General features: G+C 41.6%; 2 protein-coding genes across 3 annotated transcripts in view; one reads left to right on the plus strand and one right to left on the minus strand.

Moving 5' to 3' along the window:
* The window catches only part of sdccag8 (SHH signaling and ciliogenesis regulator sdccag8), a 48571-nt gene extending 47621 nt beyond the window's left edge, over nt 1–950 (plus strand). Inside the window, exon 18 of the mRNA XM_015003156.2 lies at nt 65–950. Within this exon, the coding sequence (XP_014858642.2) occupies nt 65–103 (39 nt within the window). The 3' untranslated portion in view covers nt 104–950. The remainder of the gene's footprint in view (nt 1–64) is intronic.
* Nucleotides 951–1310: 360 nt separating this feature from the next.
* The window catches only part of akt3a (AKT serine/threonine kinase 3a), a 63313-nt gene continuing 41848 nt past the window's right edge, over nt 1311–22775 (minus strand). The window contains exons 8-14 of one of the 2 annotated variants that reach the window (XM_015003158.2): nt 22146–22214; nt 19035–19157; nt 18252–18380; nt 9465–9679; nt 8278–8365; nt 7157–7259; nt 1311–6184 (exon numbers count right to left, since the gene is read on the minus strand). In XM_015003158.2, the coding sequence (XP_014858644.1) occupies nt 6099–6184; nt 7157–7259; nt 8278–8365; nt 9465–9679; nt 18252–18380; nt 19035–19157; nt 22146–22214 (813 nt within the window). In that variant the 3' untranslated portion in view covers nt 1311–6098. Of the gene's footprint in view, nt 7260–8277; nt 8366–9464; nt 9680–18251; nt 18381–19034; nt 19158–22145; nt 22215–22775 lie in introns of both variants that reach the window. The other variant, XM_088013481.1, reaches the window with a different exon arrangement.

The raw sequence follows: 22775 nt of genomic DNA on the forward strand, positions 1-22775 counted from the left end.
TGAGCTGTTCACACACACAATGTGTTGGTATTAATCATTGTTTTTGTTTTTTTTACTTTTCTAGTTACCCAATCTGAGACGAAATGAACCAGTGAGCACATGAGCACATCGGTTCTGGCTCCTCCTCTCCAGTCTTTCGGAAAGGACAGTTTTTCTACTCTGATCCCCATCAGGATGATTTTTATGTAACTTTCACTGTGAATGATGTGTTTAAGTTGTGAGGTATCAAGGACTGCAGTGCTCAACATTAATAAAACCCAAAGCAATACTTTTAAAATGACTTGATTTGCTTTTCTTCTCATCTTGTTTATGGGAGTTTGGGTTATCCTGTTGACCTGTGAATTTTATCAAATATTGTTTCTACTGCAAACAATCTCAGAATTTGTCATTGTCAAAATTTCCCTTCCCTTTTTGCTTTTGCGCTGTAAAATCACAACGGCGTTACAATAGTGTTCACAGCAAAAAAACAGATTAGAGACAAAACACAGAATGATGGACAGTGGCAGCTAATCCAGTAGTTCATAAAAGGGATGTCTGTATTTATAAAGGCGAAACACTTTTTTGTATGTTTAATATACATTTATTTCACTGCAACTCCCAGAAACCTCCTTCCCATGCAAAGATCCTCTCTAAAGGCGAGATGCGTTTACTGAGGACTTTGTAGCCATATACGTCATGTCATATACTCCTCTGCAGTCAAACACAATTATCTGAAACATGTGATACTGATGAACCATGTTCTTTATATGTATATATGTATATTTTAATGAGTTAAACTTCATAAAACTGGAAATATTATTTTGCTCATGAAACTTTTTATTGAAACTTGTTGGCTTTTGTATTTAAGTGGAGAATTGTTGATTACATTGTCAAATATGGAGTTATGGGACTTTTGTAAATGTAATAGAAAGGTAAAAATAAAGTCTTGTAGCACGCTTAAACTGACAAAAGCATATTTTTGTCAATTTTGTAAATAAATGAGATTACATTCAGGCCTCATCATATATGATAATTTATGAGTAGTCTTAAATGTTAGTTTCAGACATTAAAGGCTCCCTTGTTCTTTCAGACCTTTTTTGGCAATAACACATATGCAAATGTGTAGCTCTAACGAGAAAACATTAAGTTTTGAGAGACTTAACACCAGGAAGTAAAGATTTAAAACAAATAAACCAAACTGCAAAAGTTGTGTATAATTCAATTTTACACTTACAGATATAATTCAATTCCCTTACACTCGTTTGTTAAGAGGGCACAGAAAATAAAACACCCATCCATTAAAGACAAATGAAAGAAATTCACCACAGCTCAGCAGATTGACATAGTGCTTTATTGAAGCCGTCTGTAAGAAGGAAAATAATGTGCATCCCTATCTGATACATCTTATGTGTAAAAATACTAAGGATGTACAGAATAATAATAAAAAACAGCTCCATGTTGATGGTAATGTGTTGTTCTCGGATCCTTGTGGCCTCTCAGGCCCAAACCACGGCAACCTGACGGCATAAAGGACAGAAAGGCTGCTTGATCCGCTCTGCTGTCATTTCCTGTCTCGGAAACACGGCCTTCCCTCTCACTACCGCTCAGCTACAGTGTGTAATGGACATGGCGCCGAAGTATTTATACATGTTTGCTGTTTCTAAACTCAATAGATGACTCTCATGCTGTTAATAATCAGGTTGACAGAGGTAAACCGGGGGAGGAATCTGCTGCAGAAAGGAAGTCTCATCTCTTCGGTTCAATCCGTTTCAAACGCGAGCCCGCTTCCTGTTTGGCAGCGGCGCGGCGAGCATCGGGTGAATTTTTAGCCGATGTCAACGAAACGAGATGAACGCAGAGCAGCCGAGACGCAACTGGAGACGGCGCGGTGGCGTTGGGAGACGGAAGGTACAAACAGCAGCAGCTTTCAGGACAGACCGCCGGCAGCGCGGCGTCCCGGATTTCACACGCCGTTTGGTTCGATGATAATGATGTGATGATGGTGGTGAGGGATCCTGTAAAAGCTGTGAGGAAGCAGAAACTGGCTTTCTGAGAGGTCTGCCACGGTAAGGGCACACTGATTAATATCGATAATACTCTTCATCATCTCAAGTCAAGTTCTTCGCGCCTGACCCCAGAATCCGCCCAAACACCGAGAGTTGGAGGCTCACAGGAAGAAAAACCTTTCAGTGCAATTAACGACCAATGTTTGGGTTTCTAAACTGCCTCACCGCCGGCTGCACGCTTCAGCCACGTCTGTCAAATCTGGACATCAGAGCCGCGTCAAAGCCAAATGGTTGTATCTGGAGGTTTGTTTATTAGTTAAAAATCGTCGTTTATTTTCTTTAAAAACATAAAAAAAGCTAAAAATCTTGCTTTAAAGCAGGGCTGAATCAAATTCCTCTGAATCGTATCAAAAGTGATGGGATGCGAAAAGTGCTGTGTTCAAAGCTACAAAGCCGTATTTCATGAACTCTGGTCGTTGTTTCTTTCTTTTTCTAATGGTTTTTTGGCGTTAACATGTTCGCACACAGCTAGAACTCCTCAGCTGCTCGCCGACCTGAGTCAAGTCAAAGCTGAAATCCTTCCAAATACTTGAGAGCGCTTCCTTGAGCCTGTCAGGGGTGCCAGCTGGGTGGGATTTGGACTTTTCCCGGCTACCAGACAGACCGCGTCGATCACACACACGAGTATTTTTCATCGGAGTTCAGAGCGCCATTTTGACTCGGGGCTGATGGACGGAGGAGAACTACAGCATGCAGGCCAGCACCGTCCATTTTTTCATATATTTATTTTTTTGCTTCTTTTCCTTTTTGAACTTTCTGCCATAAAGCGGGTTTGCTAGCTATTTGCAGTTTAATGGTAGTGCAACAGTAAAGCATACGGACTTAAGAGCAGCAGAAAACAGGTAAGAGGTTGTGTGTAAGACGTACCTTTAACCAAAGAAAAAAAGAAAACATTTATTTTTTATAAGAAAAAAAAACAAAAAAACAAAACATGACTACAACCTCGTCTTACTGCTAAAGGCCCAAAACAAAAAACAAACAACAACAAAAAAAGACAACAAATAAATTAAATAGAAAACAAATTCAAGTTATCCAAAGACATTCAAATAATAAATATACTGGAATAATGTTTTCTCTGCCTCAGAGCAACTCCCCTGATACCCTCGGTGTGTGTAAGCCAGATGCTAAAAACACAACAGGTTGTCTTTGTCTTTTCTCTCTTTTAGACTCAGAAGTTTTTGACCTAGTGAGTGAAGTGAAACCATCAGGCTTCCCCAACAGCGTTTGGAGACAGAGAAATCAAGGGGAATTTCTAAAACCTTGTCGGTCTGGAGGACATGACGACGCAACAACTGCAAACACACAGAGTCCAGACCGGAGGAGACGGCACGGGCCGAAGACGTCAGGGGTCAGGGGTCGGTTCGTCATCGACATCCAAGTAGAGGTGCACCGATCAGAGGTTTGTGGCCGATTTCAGATTCAGACAAAACGATTTGTCTTTGGCGGGGTTTGAAATATTTACTGTCGTTAGCTAATGCTAATTAGCCCAGTTAGCATTTATAAAACAACAATCTGCTCCTCAGAGAATGATGACTCTTTTCATTTTAAAGGAGTCAACACTGTTATGATTTGTAAATTAAAGGTTTTAGTCACTCCTAATTTGATTTACACTTCATGGTTACTGACAGCATGGTAGTCTGTCATAATCAGTGTTTTTAAGCCAAATCATCTTGTTAAATGACACGTTACCCATTACAAAGGAGCAAGTAATGAATAACATAATGAGAAGGCCTTGATATTGAACTCCAAAACAAATCACAACAAGCACAACCTGTAGGTTTAAAGGTGACACGCTGAGCCATTGAGTTTCTGTTGTTACACTGTAATAACATCTGAATTCCTTAACCAGATCATCAACAAACAGAAGTGAATGTTGGAAACCTACCATACTTCTAAACACTGAATGAATATTCACATTCTGGATGTTTTGAGACTTTTAAAGTCATTAGCAACAGGACTGAACCGCCATAGAACCAACTGTTTCATTCACACAGCTTAAAACATCTCGCACACTTCCTCTGATTTCCCTTAAATGTCTCTGCTGTCCTGAAAACAGCCAGTTAAGAGTCTTCTTTCCGTAACAACTTCCACAGGAAGAGTGTTACTGTTAACAAGCCCCGGTAGTGCCTGGGTACGGTGCATTCACTGACCGGAAAGAATCTGAAAACCGCCTGTTTTCAGTCATACGCCGACTTCTCTGTGAATCTCTACCTAACGTAGACTAAAACACATCTCTTTTCTCGACACACTTACACATCACCCTTCACAATCTGAATTTAGAGCCTTCCTCATCCTCCCTTTGATCCACTTCCTCTCTGAACGCCGCCTCGGCCGTCGCCAAACACACGTCTAACATTAAAAATCAGGGACATTCAGGTGTTGACGTGAAACCGATAAACCGTCTTCAGCGTGTGCCGTCTCCTCTGGCCATCACATTTTGGTCACAGAACAACACAAAACCTAAAATAAAAAAAAATAAAAAAAAAACAAAGAAATGGAGCAGGAAGGCTTTCTGCGTTCCCTCCGACATTCTTGAGCCATTTTTGTTTCTTGAGGTGCAATATTTCTCTCAATCTTAAGAAACAACAATATACTTTTAATCATGTAATAACAATAGAAAAGGTTAAATATAAAACCAATGTGTAGAGCAATAAATAGAACATATATATATTATAGCAACTGCTGTGATTCTTGTAAACTCACATCTGCTTCTGTTTACTTCCTCTCAGACCGTGTCGTTTTAAAATCCGCCTTAATTAACTTGCAGAAAACAGTAGCTAAGCTGTTACCTCACTACATCATAAGTGATCACATTATAAATCATTATTAATATTGCATTTTTACCTCCCCACCCCCACTCTAATAACAGTCCCTTTCCTATATCTGACATTCCGGATTCACCGCTAAGAGGTACAGCCGTGTGGATCCCAAAGCCGTGATAACCACGAGTCACAGTAAAGCTGAGAAAGTACCGTTTCAGTTAAGCTTTTCCCTTTTTGGAGATTTAAGGTAAATTCAAATAAAATAAAAAAATAAAATAAAAAAAACTTCGGTTGGGGAAGGGGAACACATTCAAACCAGATGATTTTCTCTATCTTTCACTTCTTGCATTTCCGCTGCAGTGTTGGTGATGTAGTAAAGCTAACTGTATTAGCTGGAGCTTCATCTGCTTGGACTGCTGTGCTTTGAGTTGCGACAAAAAGAAAAGCCCATGGTGATCATCGGTTGATGACATTTAAGAGCAGCAGAGTAAAAGGTAGCAGCTGGACGAGCATAGTTTGGGGCGTTTAGCTGTCGCCTTGGTAACGGTTAGCTGGAGGTGTAGCACCGGATTTCAGCAGTAGCAGTAGAAGAAGAGCGGTACCTGTAGTCGTTGTAGTTGAAATAGCAGCAACAACATCACTTGCACTGAGCAACACCTGAGTCAAATCCTGCTTGACGACATGAGGGAGGGAGTGCGTGGGGCCCCCCCCCACACGCTGCTCAGTCCGTCCCGGAATCACCGAACCGACGACGTGTCGCGAGACACAAACGTCTCTCCGAGTTTGTGTTCGCGAAAGCCTGAGTTACGACCCGCTATGGCAGTTTGGGTTCCAACAACTGAAAGCGCTGTATCGCTGTCGCGCAGATACGAACACTACCTGAAAACTGCGCCGGCTAATATCTTAGAGTAGTTTGGGCTTCTTTTGTTATTTTTAGAGCAACAGGTGTCAAAGCACAGCAGGGGGCCGGTGAAGCTCCCGTCGTTAAAGGGTCTTCAAAAAAAAAGCCAACCGATCGCGTGCGTCGCACTTTAGAGTGCAGGAGTGAACTCTGATTTTGCCTCGAGGTTTTGACCTCTGAAGAGATTCACAACAAAAAAAAAAAGAGAGAGAGAGAGAGAGGAAGAGAGAGAAACAAATAAATAAAGTAAGAAGCAGACTGAAGCGAAGGAATGGAGGAGAAAAGGGCAAAAATCCTTCAAGTCTGGATTGGTCCGAAGCTGCGTGGTCTTCGTGTCCCACACTGGCGGCCTCAGAGACCAGCTGTGACAATGTCACCGTGATGGACAGTTCATTCTCGCCCGCTGGCCGAGTACGAGAACTGCGGGAAGTGCGGTCGCCTCTCGTTGTCCAGACAGTCCATTCCATCCTCATCGACTAATGAGGGGAAGATTCACAAGTAAATAATGTCAAGAATATTTGCACTGAGCTTTTGTTTTTATATATATATAATTTTAACAGCGCATGTACAACATCCTGCTAAAGTATTCGTATCATATAGCCTTCATGACATTTCCACATTTTGTCATGTCACAATCACCTACTAATGTAATTTGAGATTTTACTCTAAATAAAAGTTGTGAAGTTGTGCATAATTGTAAGGCAGAAGGGAAATTATAATGATTTCAAAGTTTTCTACAAATGGAAATCTGAAAAGTGTGGTGCGCCTTTGTTTTCAGCCTGAACTTTTTTAGTGATATTATGCTGTGGGCATCTGGAGCTACAATGGAATGTTTTGGATCACATGTTAGAATGGAACAAAGTCCAGACCTATTTAGAAATCCACGGCAAGACTGAAAAATGTATGTTTCACAGTCCGAGTCAAAGGTGAATGTTTATATTTTTATTTATGAGTTTTATTTTTCCTTGTCACAATTACCCCCACCATGTTGTGTGTTGGTTTATTGGATAAAATCTCTGTAAAACACATCTAGATTTATGCGTTGTCACATGACAAAATCTGAAAAAATTTCAAAGATTTTTTTTTTTTTGAAGACGGTAATAATATTCAGTTTTGTTTTAGTGGTGAAAAAGTAAACTGAGAACAATTCAATTAACAAGCATGCATCTGATGTGGGAAACTCCTGCAGTGCTGTGTGAGCTGCAGATCACTCATGCATAATTCAGTGCAGAACACACTGAAAACAGCAGCATGTTCTTAAACGTGTGTACAGAAGTGCTAGTGGCCGGAGGACTAACAGAGATGCACACATTGATTATTTCTTCATGCAGTTATTTTGAAAACAGGAAGTACTGTTTTTTTTTTTTCCCCCCTTAGACACCTTGTCTCAGACGACACAGGACATTCATGTAGACCAGGCAGGATCAGAAAACATGGAAGGGACTCACATTTCTCTGGTGGAGTGATTGTGATGGTCTGAGCCGTGAACTCCTCGTCGAAGTACCTGGTGTCCGTCTCCGACGTCACCTGAGGCTTGAAGGGAGGGACGAGCTGGGACACAGAGGAGACATCGGATCAGTGCTCCACACGTGCAGCAGAGACGACGACGACTGTCGGTTTTAGATCATGGAGTTGACGGTCGGTCGAGTCGACAGGTTTTTAGATGTCCTCGTATCTGACAAAAGCACCGGGCTGCTTGATTTTGTCGCTCGTGCGTCGGAGTTGCAAACGTACCAGAAACGAGCAAATGCAAAAGATTCTGGTCTGAACGCTTGTTAAGAAAAAAAAAAAAAAAAAGATTAATTGCGTTAAAGTTTTTAGCGGATTAAAAATCGCATGAATCAACGGGACCTAATCAGCACTCATGTCCCGAGTCCTATTAACCAGTTATGAGTTAGGTAGGACTTTTTTGCCTGAAAATTTGTCGGACACGTAAATATTATTTTCCTGCAAACTCCACCAATATGCAGTTTGGACAAAAAGTGTTGATAGTTTTTGTTGTTGTTGTTGATCACATCATTTTTGTGACTCAACTGCACAGGTCTAAAAATAAAAACTACATATGGTATTAATCCTTATAGTTTCTCATTTAGTGCCACATCGTTTTGTTGCTTTCTAACCTCAGATTAGGTGTTCATGTCACCGAGTTAGTTTGAAATGCTTCACGAATGCAAAAATAAATAAATAAATGAATAATAACACAAAGGAGAAGAAAAGGAGGAGAAAAACACAGCGAGGAGTAGGCAGGAAGCTCAGCACCTGCGTAAGACGCCGCAGGTGCTGCCTCACGGGACACGAGTCTCACTCAGTAGTGTGTGAGCAAACAGTGATTCTTAGGAGACAAAGTCACACCTCTTCGTGACGCTGCGTGTTTTAAACAGCTGCTTGTCGGCTCCTTCTATAGATCTGCTGCATGACAACTGTCGCGCAATCTTGACCTTTGTGCAGAATTTACGGACAAGTAGCTCAATAAATCTCTCGCATAAAAAAAAAAAAAGGATGTTGTTATGCTTGAGAGAAAGCCGCTACCAACGCTGAAGTAAACCACACAGTTTTTACCGTGGCGTACCTTTTTGTCGTAAACATCCTGCCAGTCGATGCCAGAGAAGAAACTATGCCTCATTATTTCCTTAGCGTCTTCTGGTCCACCCCCGAGCCTGGAACAAAACAAAAGCCGGGATTAGCAGAGCGCTTCATTTCTACTAAAGTGATGAAGCAAAACACAATCGCAACTGCCTGGAGATGAAGAATCAGAACCGCAGAGTGCAAAAACCTGAGCTAATGAATGAAAAGTTTTATTTCAAACATAGAAACTCTTGAGACTCTGGTGAAGTGACGTCAGAAGAGAAACCTTTTCCATGCTACCATCACAAACATAAAACATGTCGATTTTGCTAAGCTCCCTGGACTTTAACTGGAACTGTGTGCTCTGGTTGCACCAGACTGAGACTTGAAAGGCATGAAACAAAGGATGAAGGAGTAGAAAACCACCTCAAGTCCACTTATATGAAGAGCAGAGAATCAGTGATGCTGTGGATCCGTTTCTTTTCCAAAGGCTTTGGGAAACTCATTAGTGTGCATGGCACAAGCTTGGAAAAGTCTGATGTTTTATTTATGTTTTTTTCCCCCTTTTTTTCAGATCTGGAAAAGTATGGGATGATTTTTCTAAAAGAAATGCATCCATCCTGATTACATTTTAATTTATTTTATTCATATTGCAAAACATTTTTTGTTTGTTTTTAGTGCAAATATATGAGGACACTTGGAATAAAACAAATTAAGTAATTTAGGAGCTTGTTTTAAGTCAATAATACCTTAATAATGTTTTAGACAAAGTTTTTTTTTAAAACTACTTGTCCTACTGGCAGATTTTCCCTTATAGTATAATAATAATTAAAAAAAAGTCTTATAATAAATGAAATAATCTGCCAGTGGAACTGTTGCTCTTAAATCAATATTAAGAAATTACAAAAAACAAACAAACATGTATGTCTTGCTGAACATTTACTCATAAGTTACTTTAGTTTTATTTCAAGTGTACTAAGATCTTGGACTGAAAACTAGACCAAAAATACTTGATAAGATTTTGTGGTTTCTTGCTGTGCAGATTGAAGTTTGGATTTTTCAAAACATTTCATTGTGGTGGGATTATTCTACTGCCATAAAAAGTACAGTACTTTTTCATGATAAAGTTAAATTGCGATCCAGTTTAAAGATGCTAATACATGACGACTCCTTCTGACCAGCGAGCCACACCTTTTGTTTGGGTCTTTGATGAGCAGGCCGGACAGCAGCGACTTGGCGTCCGCCGACAGCGTGCGCGGGAACTTGATGTCCTCCATGAGGATGAGCTCGAACAGCTTCTCGTGGTCCTGGTTGTAGAACGGCAGCCGGCCGCACATCATTTCGTACGTCACCACGCCCAGCCCCCACCAGTCCACGGCACGGCCGTAGTCGTTGTCCTCCAGCACCTGAGGACAGCGGCGGATATGGAGGGGGAGAGGGACAGAAATGCACGGTTTCTAAGAGGGGTCGTTCGTTTTATCGGATATCTGCGTTTAGTCATTTTTATTGGATGCAAAGAGACAGATGTAGAAGAAGAGGCGTGGCTGGACAGGAAGTATGTCGAGATGCTTCCAGGGAGTTAGGAGTGAGTAGAAGCAAACGTCATGAGGTGCATACACTGTAAAAACACAAAATCCAATTTTGGTCTAGTTTCTAGTGCACATGACTTTTGATCAAGATACAGGAGCTTGTTTTAAGCCAATAATTCTTTAATATTGATGCAAAAGTGTTAGTATTTCACTTATGACTTTTTCATCAATATTGAAGAATTACTGACTTAAAACAGGCTCTTCTATCTTACTGAAAAGTTACTTATAAGTTAGTTTTGTTGTTATTTCCAGTGCACCAACATATTCACACTAGAAACAAGACAAAAATACTTGGGAAGATTTAGTGTCTTTGCGGCATACGGCCCCTCAGAGGTCTGTGTTACAAGTAAGGAAGCTGCCAGCTCTTCCTGGACCACCGAACCCTCCTGGCAGCGACGGACAGGAAGAATCCTGGATGGGGGAAAACGTAGGGAACAGCCCTCAGCCGGAGTCAAGGCTGTTCTGACCTCTAAGCTGGGCAGCGCAGGTGCTGCCGAATCCTAAGATCTGCCGAGAAAAAGATGTGCGAGGGAGAAAGCCATCGCTACATCAGAGTCTTTATCTGGGCAGTTTCCCCCGTCTCCGTCCTCTGTTCACGTCTTCCTTCCTTCTCTTTCATCGCGAACAGAGGTAACTCAGGTGCCGTCGACTCCCTCATTACCATAATAAGCTTATTACCATGATGAGTGTATGTGTTGTGCCTGAGCGCGTGTGACAGGCAGACGGACAGACAGAGCTGGAGAGAAGCCAGAACAGCATATGTTGTTCATCACGCCAATAATAATAACATCTCACTCACTGTTAATGGACCAGTCAGACACAAGGACGCAAACATTCACAAACACACTCACAGAAAACCTGTTCAGAACGCGACAATTCTCAATTACAGCAGACAATTACGCCGAAGATGTCACAACAGGAGGAGATTCAGAACTGCGGCACACGCTGAAGCACCGCCAGCAGGGAGCAGGAGACAGGAAGGACCGCCGTCACAAATATAGAAACGCACACACACAGACACACACACGGATAAGAGGACAGACACGTCTATACGAGCGGCGCCCTAAACGTAATCTGTCTGTCTGATTTAAATCTGCTCTGATGCGAAAAGGTGAACAAGTGAGACCATCGCATTCAGACACAAACACTAGTTTTTACAGAGATACAAGTAGAAATGAATGGAAAACACATTTTCAGCTTTAAAATTTATTTTACAAAACAACGTCTATCGTTGAATTTGGCAACCAAAAAAAAAAAAAAAGTCTAAAGATTAGCAGCTGAAACTTTTGGGCTTCATTGTCATTTTTTTGGCCTCAGGTTCAATTCTCCAATTGGCTAATTGCCATTTCATGATCACAATGAAGCCCGTTCTGTACACATGTACTGACCCATTTCAGATCAGCTCCTTTCTTTCAGTAGTTTAGTATTTTGATACAGTATGAATTATAAAATAATCATAAAATTGATTGAATCTGGGCTATAGTTTTCTAAAGCTTTTATATTACTTCATATTTTGGCCTGATTCTCTGAAAATATAAGATAAATGATATTTCCTCGTCAAAACGGAGAAAAACTCCAGCTTAAAGAGTCACAAAACCAAATATGATTATTGTGGGTATTGATTTAAAAATAAAAACTTATAATCATCCTCCATAACTCGAGTCTCAAGCTTAAACATAAAAACTCACTGAAACAGCTGCTATTGTTTCCTCTCTGCGCCTTTAAGTCTCATCCTGAAATGACGGACCTTTGATATTTTAATCTGAGTTTATGTGATACCTGGTAGAAGGAAAACGATACGTGGTTCTCAGATTATTTTAACAAAAAAACCCATGAAAAGTGTGCCGTGAATTTGTATTCAGCCACATCTACAGTCTCACTTTGTTGTTTTTTTGTTTTTTTTTACCCATTTTTCTTTTTGAAACAGATCCAGCTCATGCGAAGATGAACTTGCTTTACCATCACAAATTTGATTTGGGTTCTCTACTTTGACTGGACCGTTTGAACACGGGAATATGGTTTGATCTAAACCATTCTGTTGTATTTCCCTGTATCTAGCTCCACCATCAACTCTGAACAGTTAAGCTGTTCCTGAGGAAGATATTGTTCCCATTTCTCTTAGCATGATGCAGCCACCACCGTGCTCTACTGTTGTTATCGTTTCTTCTGGGTTATGTGCACTGATAGTTTCCTGCCACACATCCAGCTTTTTTGCATGCAGGCCAAAAAGTCCCCCATGTTTGTTGCGACAAACCGAATCTCTTCATTTCTTTCAACAATGATTTTTTTTTTTTTCCTCCTACCAGTTCACAGTTATGTTCTGCTTCATACGGCTCTATAATATAAACTTCTAATAAAATATATGTGACAGAATGTGTAAAAAAAAAAAAAGCCGAAGTGGTCTTAATTCTCCTGCGAGGCGCCGCGTGTGGAAGTAAATAAGTGAGTTACGAGACCGATTTCTTTTTTTTAAATTTTTTTTTATGTGTGAATATGTTTGCGTGTGAATCAAGCTGGTCACCCAGTTGGCAGCTGCAGGGAAGAGCTGGGGGAATGAAGCGCGCCGCCAGCTCCAGATACACACTTCTGACTGGTACGGCTGGAGGGATAACACCGGCTTAGACTGCTGGGAGACTGTCAGACACACACTCATACACGGCAGATGGAATATTTATCCATCCTCATCAAATTCATAAAGTTTGGAGAGTGAGGCAAACTGGGAGATGTTTGGTGTTGTTTCAGTGCACACACACACGTACACACACAGAGGGCTGCAGTTTATGAAATTCAGAGCATCTTGGGGGGGTGGAGGGGGGGCTGCTTTTGGTGCTAATCTACTCTGAACTGTATGTTGCATCTTTTGCATACAGAAATAGTACAGAGACGTAGATAAATCAGTTTTTCACTCGCCAAGGCGTTTAGTCGATTTCTTTCCTCCACATGATGTAATATGATTTAAAAAAAACAAAAAAAATCAAAATAAAAAGCATAAATTGTCATTTTTTCGCATCAACTCTTGTCAGCTTTCCTGTCCCTCCTGATCAGCATGATGCTGCCACCACCACCATGCTTCCCTGTACGAAAACCTGGTTTAAAAAAAAAAGCCTAAAACTTGAGTTTTAGTTCAACCTGAGCAGAGATGAACCGTTTTCCTCTACATGGTTTGCAGCAAACCGTAAATACGACTTCTTTCCTCTGTCTCCCAGCGATGGCTTTATTCTTGCCACATCTGTTAAAGTGCACAGCTAAGATCTGTTACTGAGCTGTGAATCTCTGCAGCTCCTCCAGAGTCACCGCTGACCTCGTGGCTGCTTCTTTGACAAACGCTCTCCTTGCTTTGCCTCTCAGATTACATGGACAAACAGGTTTCCAAACTCCTTCCTGACCTTTCTGATAGGTTCCTCAGTCTCCATAAAGTAAATAAATTTACTTAAGTATTTTTGAAATTAATGAATACATGCACACAAACGAGTAAACGATGCCTCACTTTCCTATCAAACACCAACATTATGCACTACTAGTATCAGATAAAATCCCAATAAAATACACTGAACTTTGCAGTTGGGGCATGACAAAACACAAAGAAAAGTTCGACGGGAGTGAGTTTTTTTTTTTGCAAGGCTCTGTACGCATGTGCATGTAGCTGTGTGTTTTAGTTTGACCCATGACTGAAGGAGGTGGTGGCAGCTCGGCTGCAGGCAGGGAGCAGATTAATCCACACAGAGCCAGAATGCTGCCCTACAGCCTCAGGCGCCGAGGCATCGGGGTGTGTGTGTGTGTGTGTGTGTGTACAATTTAGCGCCAGAGCTGACAAATAAATGGGACGAGACGAGTTAGGGACAATTTAAACCACCATCAGCAGGAAAGATGGAGCTGAGATTAAAAGCAGCGGAGAGGGAGAAGGTCCTGACCCGTCCCGACCCGGCCCGGCCCGGTCCCCACTGGGGCCGCCATGTGGCAGCTAGCTGCTGTCCGCCGGACGGGGGGCTTTGGCAAAGCGGGCGTGACTACACGGGACGGGACAGGCGCACAACGCCTGTGGCTGCACCAGCACAGATAGCCAGCAGGGGAGCACACACACACACACACACACACACACACACACACACACACACACACACACACACACACACACACACACACCTCATATACTGTGGCCATACAATCCCATATTGCTGATGTCACACACAGACCTTCTCTCTGCACAGTGTCATTATTTGGAAACGGGTTTACCCTGACAATCTGCTAGCATTTTTCAAATGTTCCGCTAACAGCTGAGTGCGCCGCTATGTTTGTAAAACATTTACAGTAGAAAGGTCACATATACGGCACACCAAAATAAAAGAGAAACGCACACGCAGTGGAATGGAAAGGGACCAGATCCACCCCCTTTTAACACTTGCAAAACTGCCACAAAGAAATGTGTCAAACGCAGAAAATATGGAGGAAAGAGCAGAGAAAACACTCCCCACGTGTCCCATCTCTCTGTTCATTATTCTCACGTTGACGTTTTTCTTCCTTTCTTTATTATTTACTGTGGCCATCCTTGAAACAACAACACCTCGAGCTAACGCTTAGCGTCTTCAGTGGTGCAGTGAGTCGGTCTTCCTTCACTCCTCATCTGAACCCTTTCCACAGACAGCGAAAAAGCAGGAACCATCCGACTTCCACTCCTGTAACCCTGAAATATTTTCTCGTCTTCCTCCAGGCCCCCGCCTCACCCCCTCTCTGAGCCCCCCTTCCTCTTTTTAATCCCGGCTACTTTGCATCTCTGTAACTTGGCTCCGAGCGAACCGTGTTATTTTTACACGCGGGCGAGCAGAGTGTGCGGGCGGGCGAGTGGCGGTGGTGTAGATTTCCAGGGTTTTTTTTTTTTCTTCTTTTTTTTTTTTTTTTTTCCGAGCACCTTCCTCCAACCTCGCCCATCTGCCGCCATCTGCCTCGCTTTAGCCCGCACTTTCCACAGCACTGACACACACACACATAAATGCACACAGAGACGCACATCCTGTGAAAAAATAACCAACAGCCTCCAATCAGCTTTTGGCACGCACAGGAAGGGACTACAAAAAAAGGCACAAAATGCTGCGCCAAATTGTCCTCCATACTTTTTTTTTTTTTTGAGTGGGATCTACACTCTGCCTCTTTTCTCCTCCTGTCTTTACATCCACATCTCCATCGCTCCGTCTCCACCACCTACAGTCCCCCGCATCCATCTCGCCAGTTGATCCGCTGGCCTCCCGCTGAGGCAGCGCTGACGGCTGGACAGCGTACGGCAGCAGAAGTAGAAGAAGAAGAAGAAGAAAAAAAAGAAGTACAAGAATGTGGCTGTTTTGGTGTGTGTGTGTGCGTTTGTGTGCCCTTTTCCAGTTCAACCAGCAACACCCTCATTCACACTCAGGAGCTGCATATTTACTCTTCACCCTGATATTATGAAGTCTGAGAAATACGAATTCAAACATACTCACAAAAGGAAACACAATATGTGTTTGGGAGAGCCACCGGAAATTAGTGTGTACCCAAAAACTGTTCTCTAGTAAAAGTAGCTGTCCAAGAAAAGACTCGAGTGAAAAACTATTTGGTATAAAGTACATCATTAAATATTTAAAAATTACACCAGATGGATTGTCTTTGGTATTTTAAAAGTCAAAATGAAAATAATTCAGATGTAAATGACATCATTTCAAACTAAAATTGTGCAAAGGAAATATCTTTTCTCAAATCAATTTTTTTTTCTATATAAAATGTATGAAAATTTAACAAACTGCAGTTGTGTTTCTGTGTCTGGTGAATTTTTGGTTAAAACAAATTTGTTCTTTATACAGTGAAGTTATAGTCGGTGGAGAATCCAGAAGTTTTTACTCGACAGTATTCCTGTCGTAATAAATCGACTGATCGTATGACACATTAAAACGAGCTCAGCAATTTCCATTTGCGTTTAATGATCCTTTTTCTCTCTTCCTACCAAAAACTGGATGGCAAAAGTCTTCAGTCTGGTGCTTTGGTCTCAACTACCCATTTTTGAAAGGATAATTTAGTTTGCAGACACTTCATAATTATTTATGTTTTCTTTCTGTTTTATTTTAAAAGGGCTTCCACTGTTAAATGTTCACTAGTGTTTACAGTTTACTGATCCTTGAGGATGTGCTCTTGCATTATTATGCCATTACCATTATATTACTTGGAAATGGTCTCATTACAATATTACGTTATCATTTATCACAATAAGTTCGGGGACAATTTATCGCCAAGCTAAATTTGTTATCATGATAGGCCGACTCAAGAGTAGCGATACTTCATAAAACAAAAAAGAAGTTATTCAATTAAAAGTAAGCAGTACAGCTTAGTAAAAAAAAAAGAAAAACTCCTAAAAGTGATATATTTCCCAAAAGGTTACCCATGAAAATGTAACTAGTTACCAACCTATAACTCGTTTATCAAAGTATCGGTTAAGCCGATCAGATGGGGCTGCTGTTAGATAAACATTTGCTGTGCGGCGGGCGACACGACTCCCCCCGTGGACGCCACAGATGCTTTGATGTCGTACAAGGCCTCAGTAAAGCTGCTCGCTTTACGGAACAGACCCCTGACGACGGTGTCACTCATCAGCTAATTAAAGCTACGCAGAGGGTGGGTGCTGTCAAAGTTAGAAAGAAATTCATCACTGCTTAGTCACCACGGTCCACTAACGTGTTACAACCGCACTTCATGTCACATCTGTTATTCTACTTTTCATATGCAGCTCATTTTATCTCATCTGTGGCTCATCTTGATTATTTAAATAGACGTAGCTCATCCTAGGCTGCGTCTACGTCCCACCCACCTGTTGCTGAGCACTGCCGGTCAGCTGACTGTGATCACGCTTTGATGTTTTACACATACTGACAGGGGGAAAAAAAATTTTTTGGTTTTTACCTGTAGCAAAACTGGAAAACTAAAGGAGCCCCGCCCATCCCACTCGTCTGAGTAAAGCCGCTTTAAACTACAGTTGCCATGCCACCAGCTGGTTGGCAAGCTGTTTTACAGAGGACCTATGAAAAATGCAAACAGTCACGGTGTGTAAACCAAAGGAGCATCAGCTATCAATCTCGTTAGATTAACACCTTTTTTTAGAAACTACGTTTTCCTGATAAGCAGTGAGGATATAAAGAAAACCTATAATTCTGATCGTATTACTGAATATCGATTATGATTAACCTCCATTTTCTGACTCTCTTTCTTTCTTTTGATTCATCACAGTTTCACCCAGCATCACATCCACTAAAAACATCCATCAGGTTTGGGCGTCAAAGGCAGTGATAGTCTATGCAACAGGTCAAATATATTATTGACAAGCAGAATTTGCATGCTTGGTGCTTGCATATATAATATGTTGTTACATTTAAGCAGTTCTTTGCTATTGAGATATTGCAAACATTGATACTGCAATAAGTTTCTCTCTAGCGGGCTAGCTACCGGAGCAGAGACCAGCTAATATTAACTTGTCATACTTACATTGACTTCAATGTGTAACAAAATAACATGTTGTAGTGTTACTCTAGCTGCATATAATGTAGATTATCAAATGAAAACCCATTTGATAATGCACGTTTAGATCACATGCATGTTTGTTTCACTATTTCTGTGAACAGTGATAACAATGAACCTCTGAAATATTGTAATTTCATTCAAGGCTTCTGTACTATAAGCACTTTGATCTGCCTTGTTGCTGAAAATGTGCTATATAAATAACCTTTACCTTTACCTATACTGTGAGACTGTTTCTGGTCCATTCTTAGCTGGTCCGAAATGCAAAAACGACCCAAAACCAGACGTTTGGTCGTTACATTCAAGACCTTTCTGAATAAATATGAAAAGAAGACATGAATCAAGTCATTTATTATTGCAGTAGTATAATCCTAGACACTAAAAAAAATGGCACAGAGAATTTCTCTGTCTCATTATCCATCAGACTTTGGATGGTAGATTGATTCGCAGGTCTAGGCTGGGTTTAGGCCATTTCTTTTGAATATATACATATGCCTTTAATAGCATGCCCACTGCAATAAAAGATGAGTTTATTATACACTTCTTTACCTGGAGAGCCAGTAAATATGGAAGATACTGCAAAATCCAGGCACTGAAATTGTCTTGAATCCATTTAGAAAGAAAATCTCATCCGTTTTGATTCCAAAAGGAGATCTTTTATAGTTCTGGTGGATGTTTTCACTTAATATTTTGTCAGCTGCATTCAGAGGTGTACGATTAGGACACAAAACAGGTAAACAGGAGGATTCAACAGAGGATTGTTAAAATTAGAAAAGTAATGCATTTAAATGAAGACACTAAGAGGAGACTTAGAAACCAAAAAACAAATAAAGCTACACCAACAATTAGCGTAAAGCGTTACCTCTGGAGCGAGGTACTCCGGCGTTCCACAGAAGGTCTTCATTGTAGCAGCATCAGTGATGCCCTCCTTGCAGAGTCCAAAATCTGTGATTTTTATATGACCATCTTTATCCAGCATCAGGTTTTCCAACTGGACCCAAAACAAAAGACACAAGCGATTGTCATCATCCATCACTGAGAAGTACCACAATACCTACAGTGAAGGGCTTTGTTGACAGATCAAGGACGATTGTGTGGACAGTGACGCCAAGATTTAACCTCTCCAAAGCTGGAGAGCAGAGGCGGACACATAAACACCAGCAGTGTGCAAGGCAGTAGCAGGCGTGCTCAAAACACACAACTCTGAACAAATGAGGGAAATAAACTTCAGGCATGTTGTGGAGCCACTCAACCTTTTAATTTTAATGGCTGAAGTGTTTTTCTCACTCTGCGTCTCCCTTTTCTCTTTCTTTTTTTTTTCCCTCCCGTTTTCTTGGCTGCTGTCAGCAGGTCTGAGGCCAAGGCTGCCAGGCAGGCGCTCAGACGAAGCAATCTACCTCTCTACCTCTGTGGCATCAGCATCTCCCCCCGTTTCCCCTCACCCCCCCCCATCTTCTCTGCTTTGTGTCAGTTTCTGTCCCACTTTTTAATTACAACCGATTCTGAACCACTTGTCTCAACCTGGACAAAAAAAAAAACAAAAAAAAAACCTACATAGACGAAAGACACACAACTGTGGAGCTGTAAAGGGGAAAAAAAAGTGCCCCCTCCAGCCTCCCCTTTTTACTCCTTTGGCTGTGTTTACCTTGAGGTCCCGGTACACAATCTTGGCTGAATGCAGGTAGTTGAGAGCTGAGACAATCTCAGCACCGTAGAAGCGCGTGCGCTCCTCCGAGAACACTCGCTCTCTGGACAAATGGAAAAACAGCTGCAGGAGAAGGAGAGAGGGAGAGAGAGGGGTGAGAGTAAGCAAAAAAAGAAAGAAAGAAAAAAGGGGGGGGAAAAGGGTAAAGGGGGGGAGACAGCAGGGACGGCACAGCAATAATTACTGATTTATTGGAGGAAATTAGCACAACACAAACTGGCTGCCCGCACCATATTGAGATGATAGATAGCGGAGGGGAGAGTGATAGCAGGGGGGGGGGCTGGCGTCTCGGAGGAGGGTTGGTGGAGGCGCCCGGCAGCTGGCGCCTCATCTAGTACCCCACCGCCCCTCCCAACCCACCTACCCTCCGTACTGCACATACTTCTTCCATGTTACCCTCTGGGCTGCGTTGGCACGGCGCTGGCGAGGAGCGATGGGGGCCAAATCGACTGGTTTAATCAATACAGCATTCCAGTTAAAGACGGAGTGACGATGGCTGCCACAGCCAATGCCGCCACCTTCGCCATCCTGCCTCCGCTGCAGCACTCATTAATGGCCTAACCGCCTTCGTCCTCTTGGGCCTCCATCTTTATTTCCTACGTTCTCACATCTGGTGTTGGAACGAGACTAATTCTATACCAAACAACTCATTTTTAACCCCCCATGTGGGTTTACCTCATACCATGGGGGAAATAAGTACCGAACACAACCTCGTTTTTGTTTCATAAATACGTTTCTCACAGGGCCGTTAGCATGAAATTCACATTAGCTGCAGGTAAAAACTTAAATAATATATCAATCAATAAGTTTATTCATTTAACAAAACGCATGACACTACTAATGTACCAAACATTGTCTTGTAACAATTCATCTGCATGAGTGAAAAGGAGCAGGAAGAAGAAGAACCTTATAAAAACCTGCCCCTTTCTCAACAATTACAAAATAAATCTTTTTACTCTCCTGGCCACATATATAAAATGAAGACTATAACCTTCAAACAATATATCATTCTCATTGTTAAAAATTGTATAAGCCAATCATTTTTTTTCTTATAGAGTAATTTAAATTGGTTTAAAGTAGGACATTTTTTTCCAAATCCTCACCCAAACTATTCCATCATTTGATTCCAGGCACCGAAATGCACATTTGTTTTAAAGTAGTCTGAAAATGTCACTTTCGAAATCATACGCTTCCCCTCGCTGACAGATGTCAAGTTGACACACGGCTACACATGTGTGGCCTCGGACTGACACAAGCCTGCTGTGCTATACCACTCAAGTTGTACAAATTACCCATGAGGCCAAAGGCCACAGGTCTCCCATTAATTGTACAGGGAGGTTTGCATATGGACACGAGTGACGCTTACAGACCACCTTGCTCAAAGGCCTTTCGTGTCTATGCGTGAGAGAGAAAGAGAGAGAGAGAGAGAGAGGATGAGGGGGGGTAGAAACGACAGGTGGGCCTTCATCAGTGCACTGGCAGCTGTGACTGTGGCAGGTTTGTAATGGTTTGCGAGTGGATGTGTTCGTGTGGCATGCGTGGTCACAATTTGTCCATCTAGGTAAAAATGTCTTCCATGTGTGTCGTTGCTGGTGTTGCCTTTGTGTGTGTTTGCTCAAGCCTGGCACCGGCCTGAGCCGCATAACTAACTGGGAGGGGAGCAGGTGACAGTTGCACTAAGGGAATGAACCAAGATTGCAAAAATGGCCCGATTAAAAATTTGAGAAATGGAAAAGTGAGGGAATCCAAACTCATTTCCTCTTTGACTGTCATTCGGGCTACCTGTCTGCCCCTTAGGTGTGTTTGTAAATAGGCACGAGCAGCAGAGGAATGGGAGAGAAAAGAAAGATGAGGAGGCAAGACAGAGGCCAGTTGGTTGGCAAAGAACTGCTAGGAAGAGTCCAACAGAGAAACTTTAGCCCCTTCTAAAGTGTTGGTGCTTTCTTTTGCTGCACTGCTGTGGATTTATACTGTTCATGACTAAAAAAGTTCTGCGATTCTCCAATGAACAGCTGTATGTACAGTGCCTTAAAGGAGTATTTACCCTGAGATTTCTTCTGTTTTTGCTTTCTGTGTCACACTTAACCTGTTTCCAGTCGTAAAGCCCGTTTTTAGTTTACTCGGATCATCTGAGTAAATATAAAAGAACAGTTTCCCAATTATGATTTTCTTAGAACAACTAGTCTACCTTGCCACCTTTGGATGCAAGAAGTGCCATTCAGCATCTGTGGAGATTGGAGGAGGAATTGTGGCCCACTCTTGTATGCTGAATTGGGGGGATTAGCAATAGCTAATAGCTATAGCATTCTACTTCTTTTTAAGAAACAATGTTGAGTATATTTGTCCCTGTTACATAAAAAAATAAAGATAAATGTAAGGGTACTGGATTACAGAGGAAAGACAATAAATGCATGCCACACTTTTCAGATTTGTTTTTGTCCAAAAAATGTGTACAATGTACAATTTTTTCCACTCTACAATAATTGCTACACAAACTTACTAAACTTTGTTAATAAAGTACTTCATGTTGGTGTGTGTGTGTGTGTATCACATAAAATCTGAACAAAATACACCAAAATTTGGGGTGAGGCGACAAAAGCGGCCATTTTGCTTTTTAGTCTTCCTGACGTCAAACTCAGGATTTATTATTGTTTTCTTCATTTTCACCAGAATAAAAGGTGGTCAGTGGTTGCAACACGGCTGATTTACACACATTTGTTAATAATTAAAAAAAAAAAAACTCAAGCAAATTAACAAATTACAGGATTTAGATTTTTGTAGCTCATTCATTTTATTCTCATTTTAAATGTGGTTTCTCAAATCACATGGATCATCCTGAGTGTACTAAAACTAACTTTAACTGCTTTATTCATCCCCCGAAAAAAAAACTAACATTTTGATAAGACACTTATACAGTGTGGAGTCAGTTGACTGCAGAGTGAGCGGAGCGCTAATTGCTGACGGTTGCTGTGGTGTGGTTGCGGTTCAACTGGCTGTTTGAAGCAGCAACATAAACTCGGCTAACCACGAAAGTGTTTGTATGAGACCTACCTCCCCTCCATTCACGTACTCCATGACAAAACAGAGACGGTCTTTAGTCTGGAATGAATACTTCAGCGACTGAAACAAAAAAAAAAAAAAAAAAAAAGAAAACAGACACATTTCCAATTAATTTAACAAAGTGCATTCATATGTGTGTGTTTGTTACAAACACAGCTGCATTCAGTGGGAAAGCCCAACGTACAGACCTGCATTTACTGAGGCTCTCCTTTTTCTAAGGATACACAGAGGAGCTGATCATTCTTTGGGGAATTTGGACAATATAGTAGCATCCACACAAATATTACCTGTTACAGATCAATAAACCGAGTGCTAACAAACCTTTATTTTCATTTTGCTTGTTTAACACATCTTTTTCCCCCACATCCTCTCACCCTAAAGTAAACAGCGAAGTGAGAGAACAATTGTGAGCGCAGGTGGAACTCTAGTCCCATTGTAGCCAAGACAGCAGGCACAACAAAACATCATCATACTTAGCGTCCAACTGTTTATGCCTCTGTGCGACTGTTCAAAGAAAGTACCGTTCGAGTATATGTGTGTGTGCGTCTGTGTGTCGATTGGATGCGTGCACGTGTTTTCTTTTGAGGGAAAAAGGCTGCTGAGCAAAAGAACAGTTGGTCG

Source organism: Poecilia mexicana, unplaced genomic scaffold, assembly GCF_051168715.1.
Source record: "Poecilia mexicana isolate PSO_F unplaced genomic scaffold, ASM5116871v1 scaffold_15, whole genome shotgun sequence".
Classification (NCBI taxonomy): domain Eukaryota; kingdom Metazoa; phylum Chordata; class Actinopteri; order Cyprinodontiformes; family Poeciliidae; genus Poecilia; species Poecilia mexicana.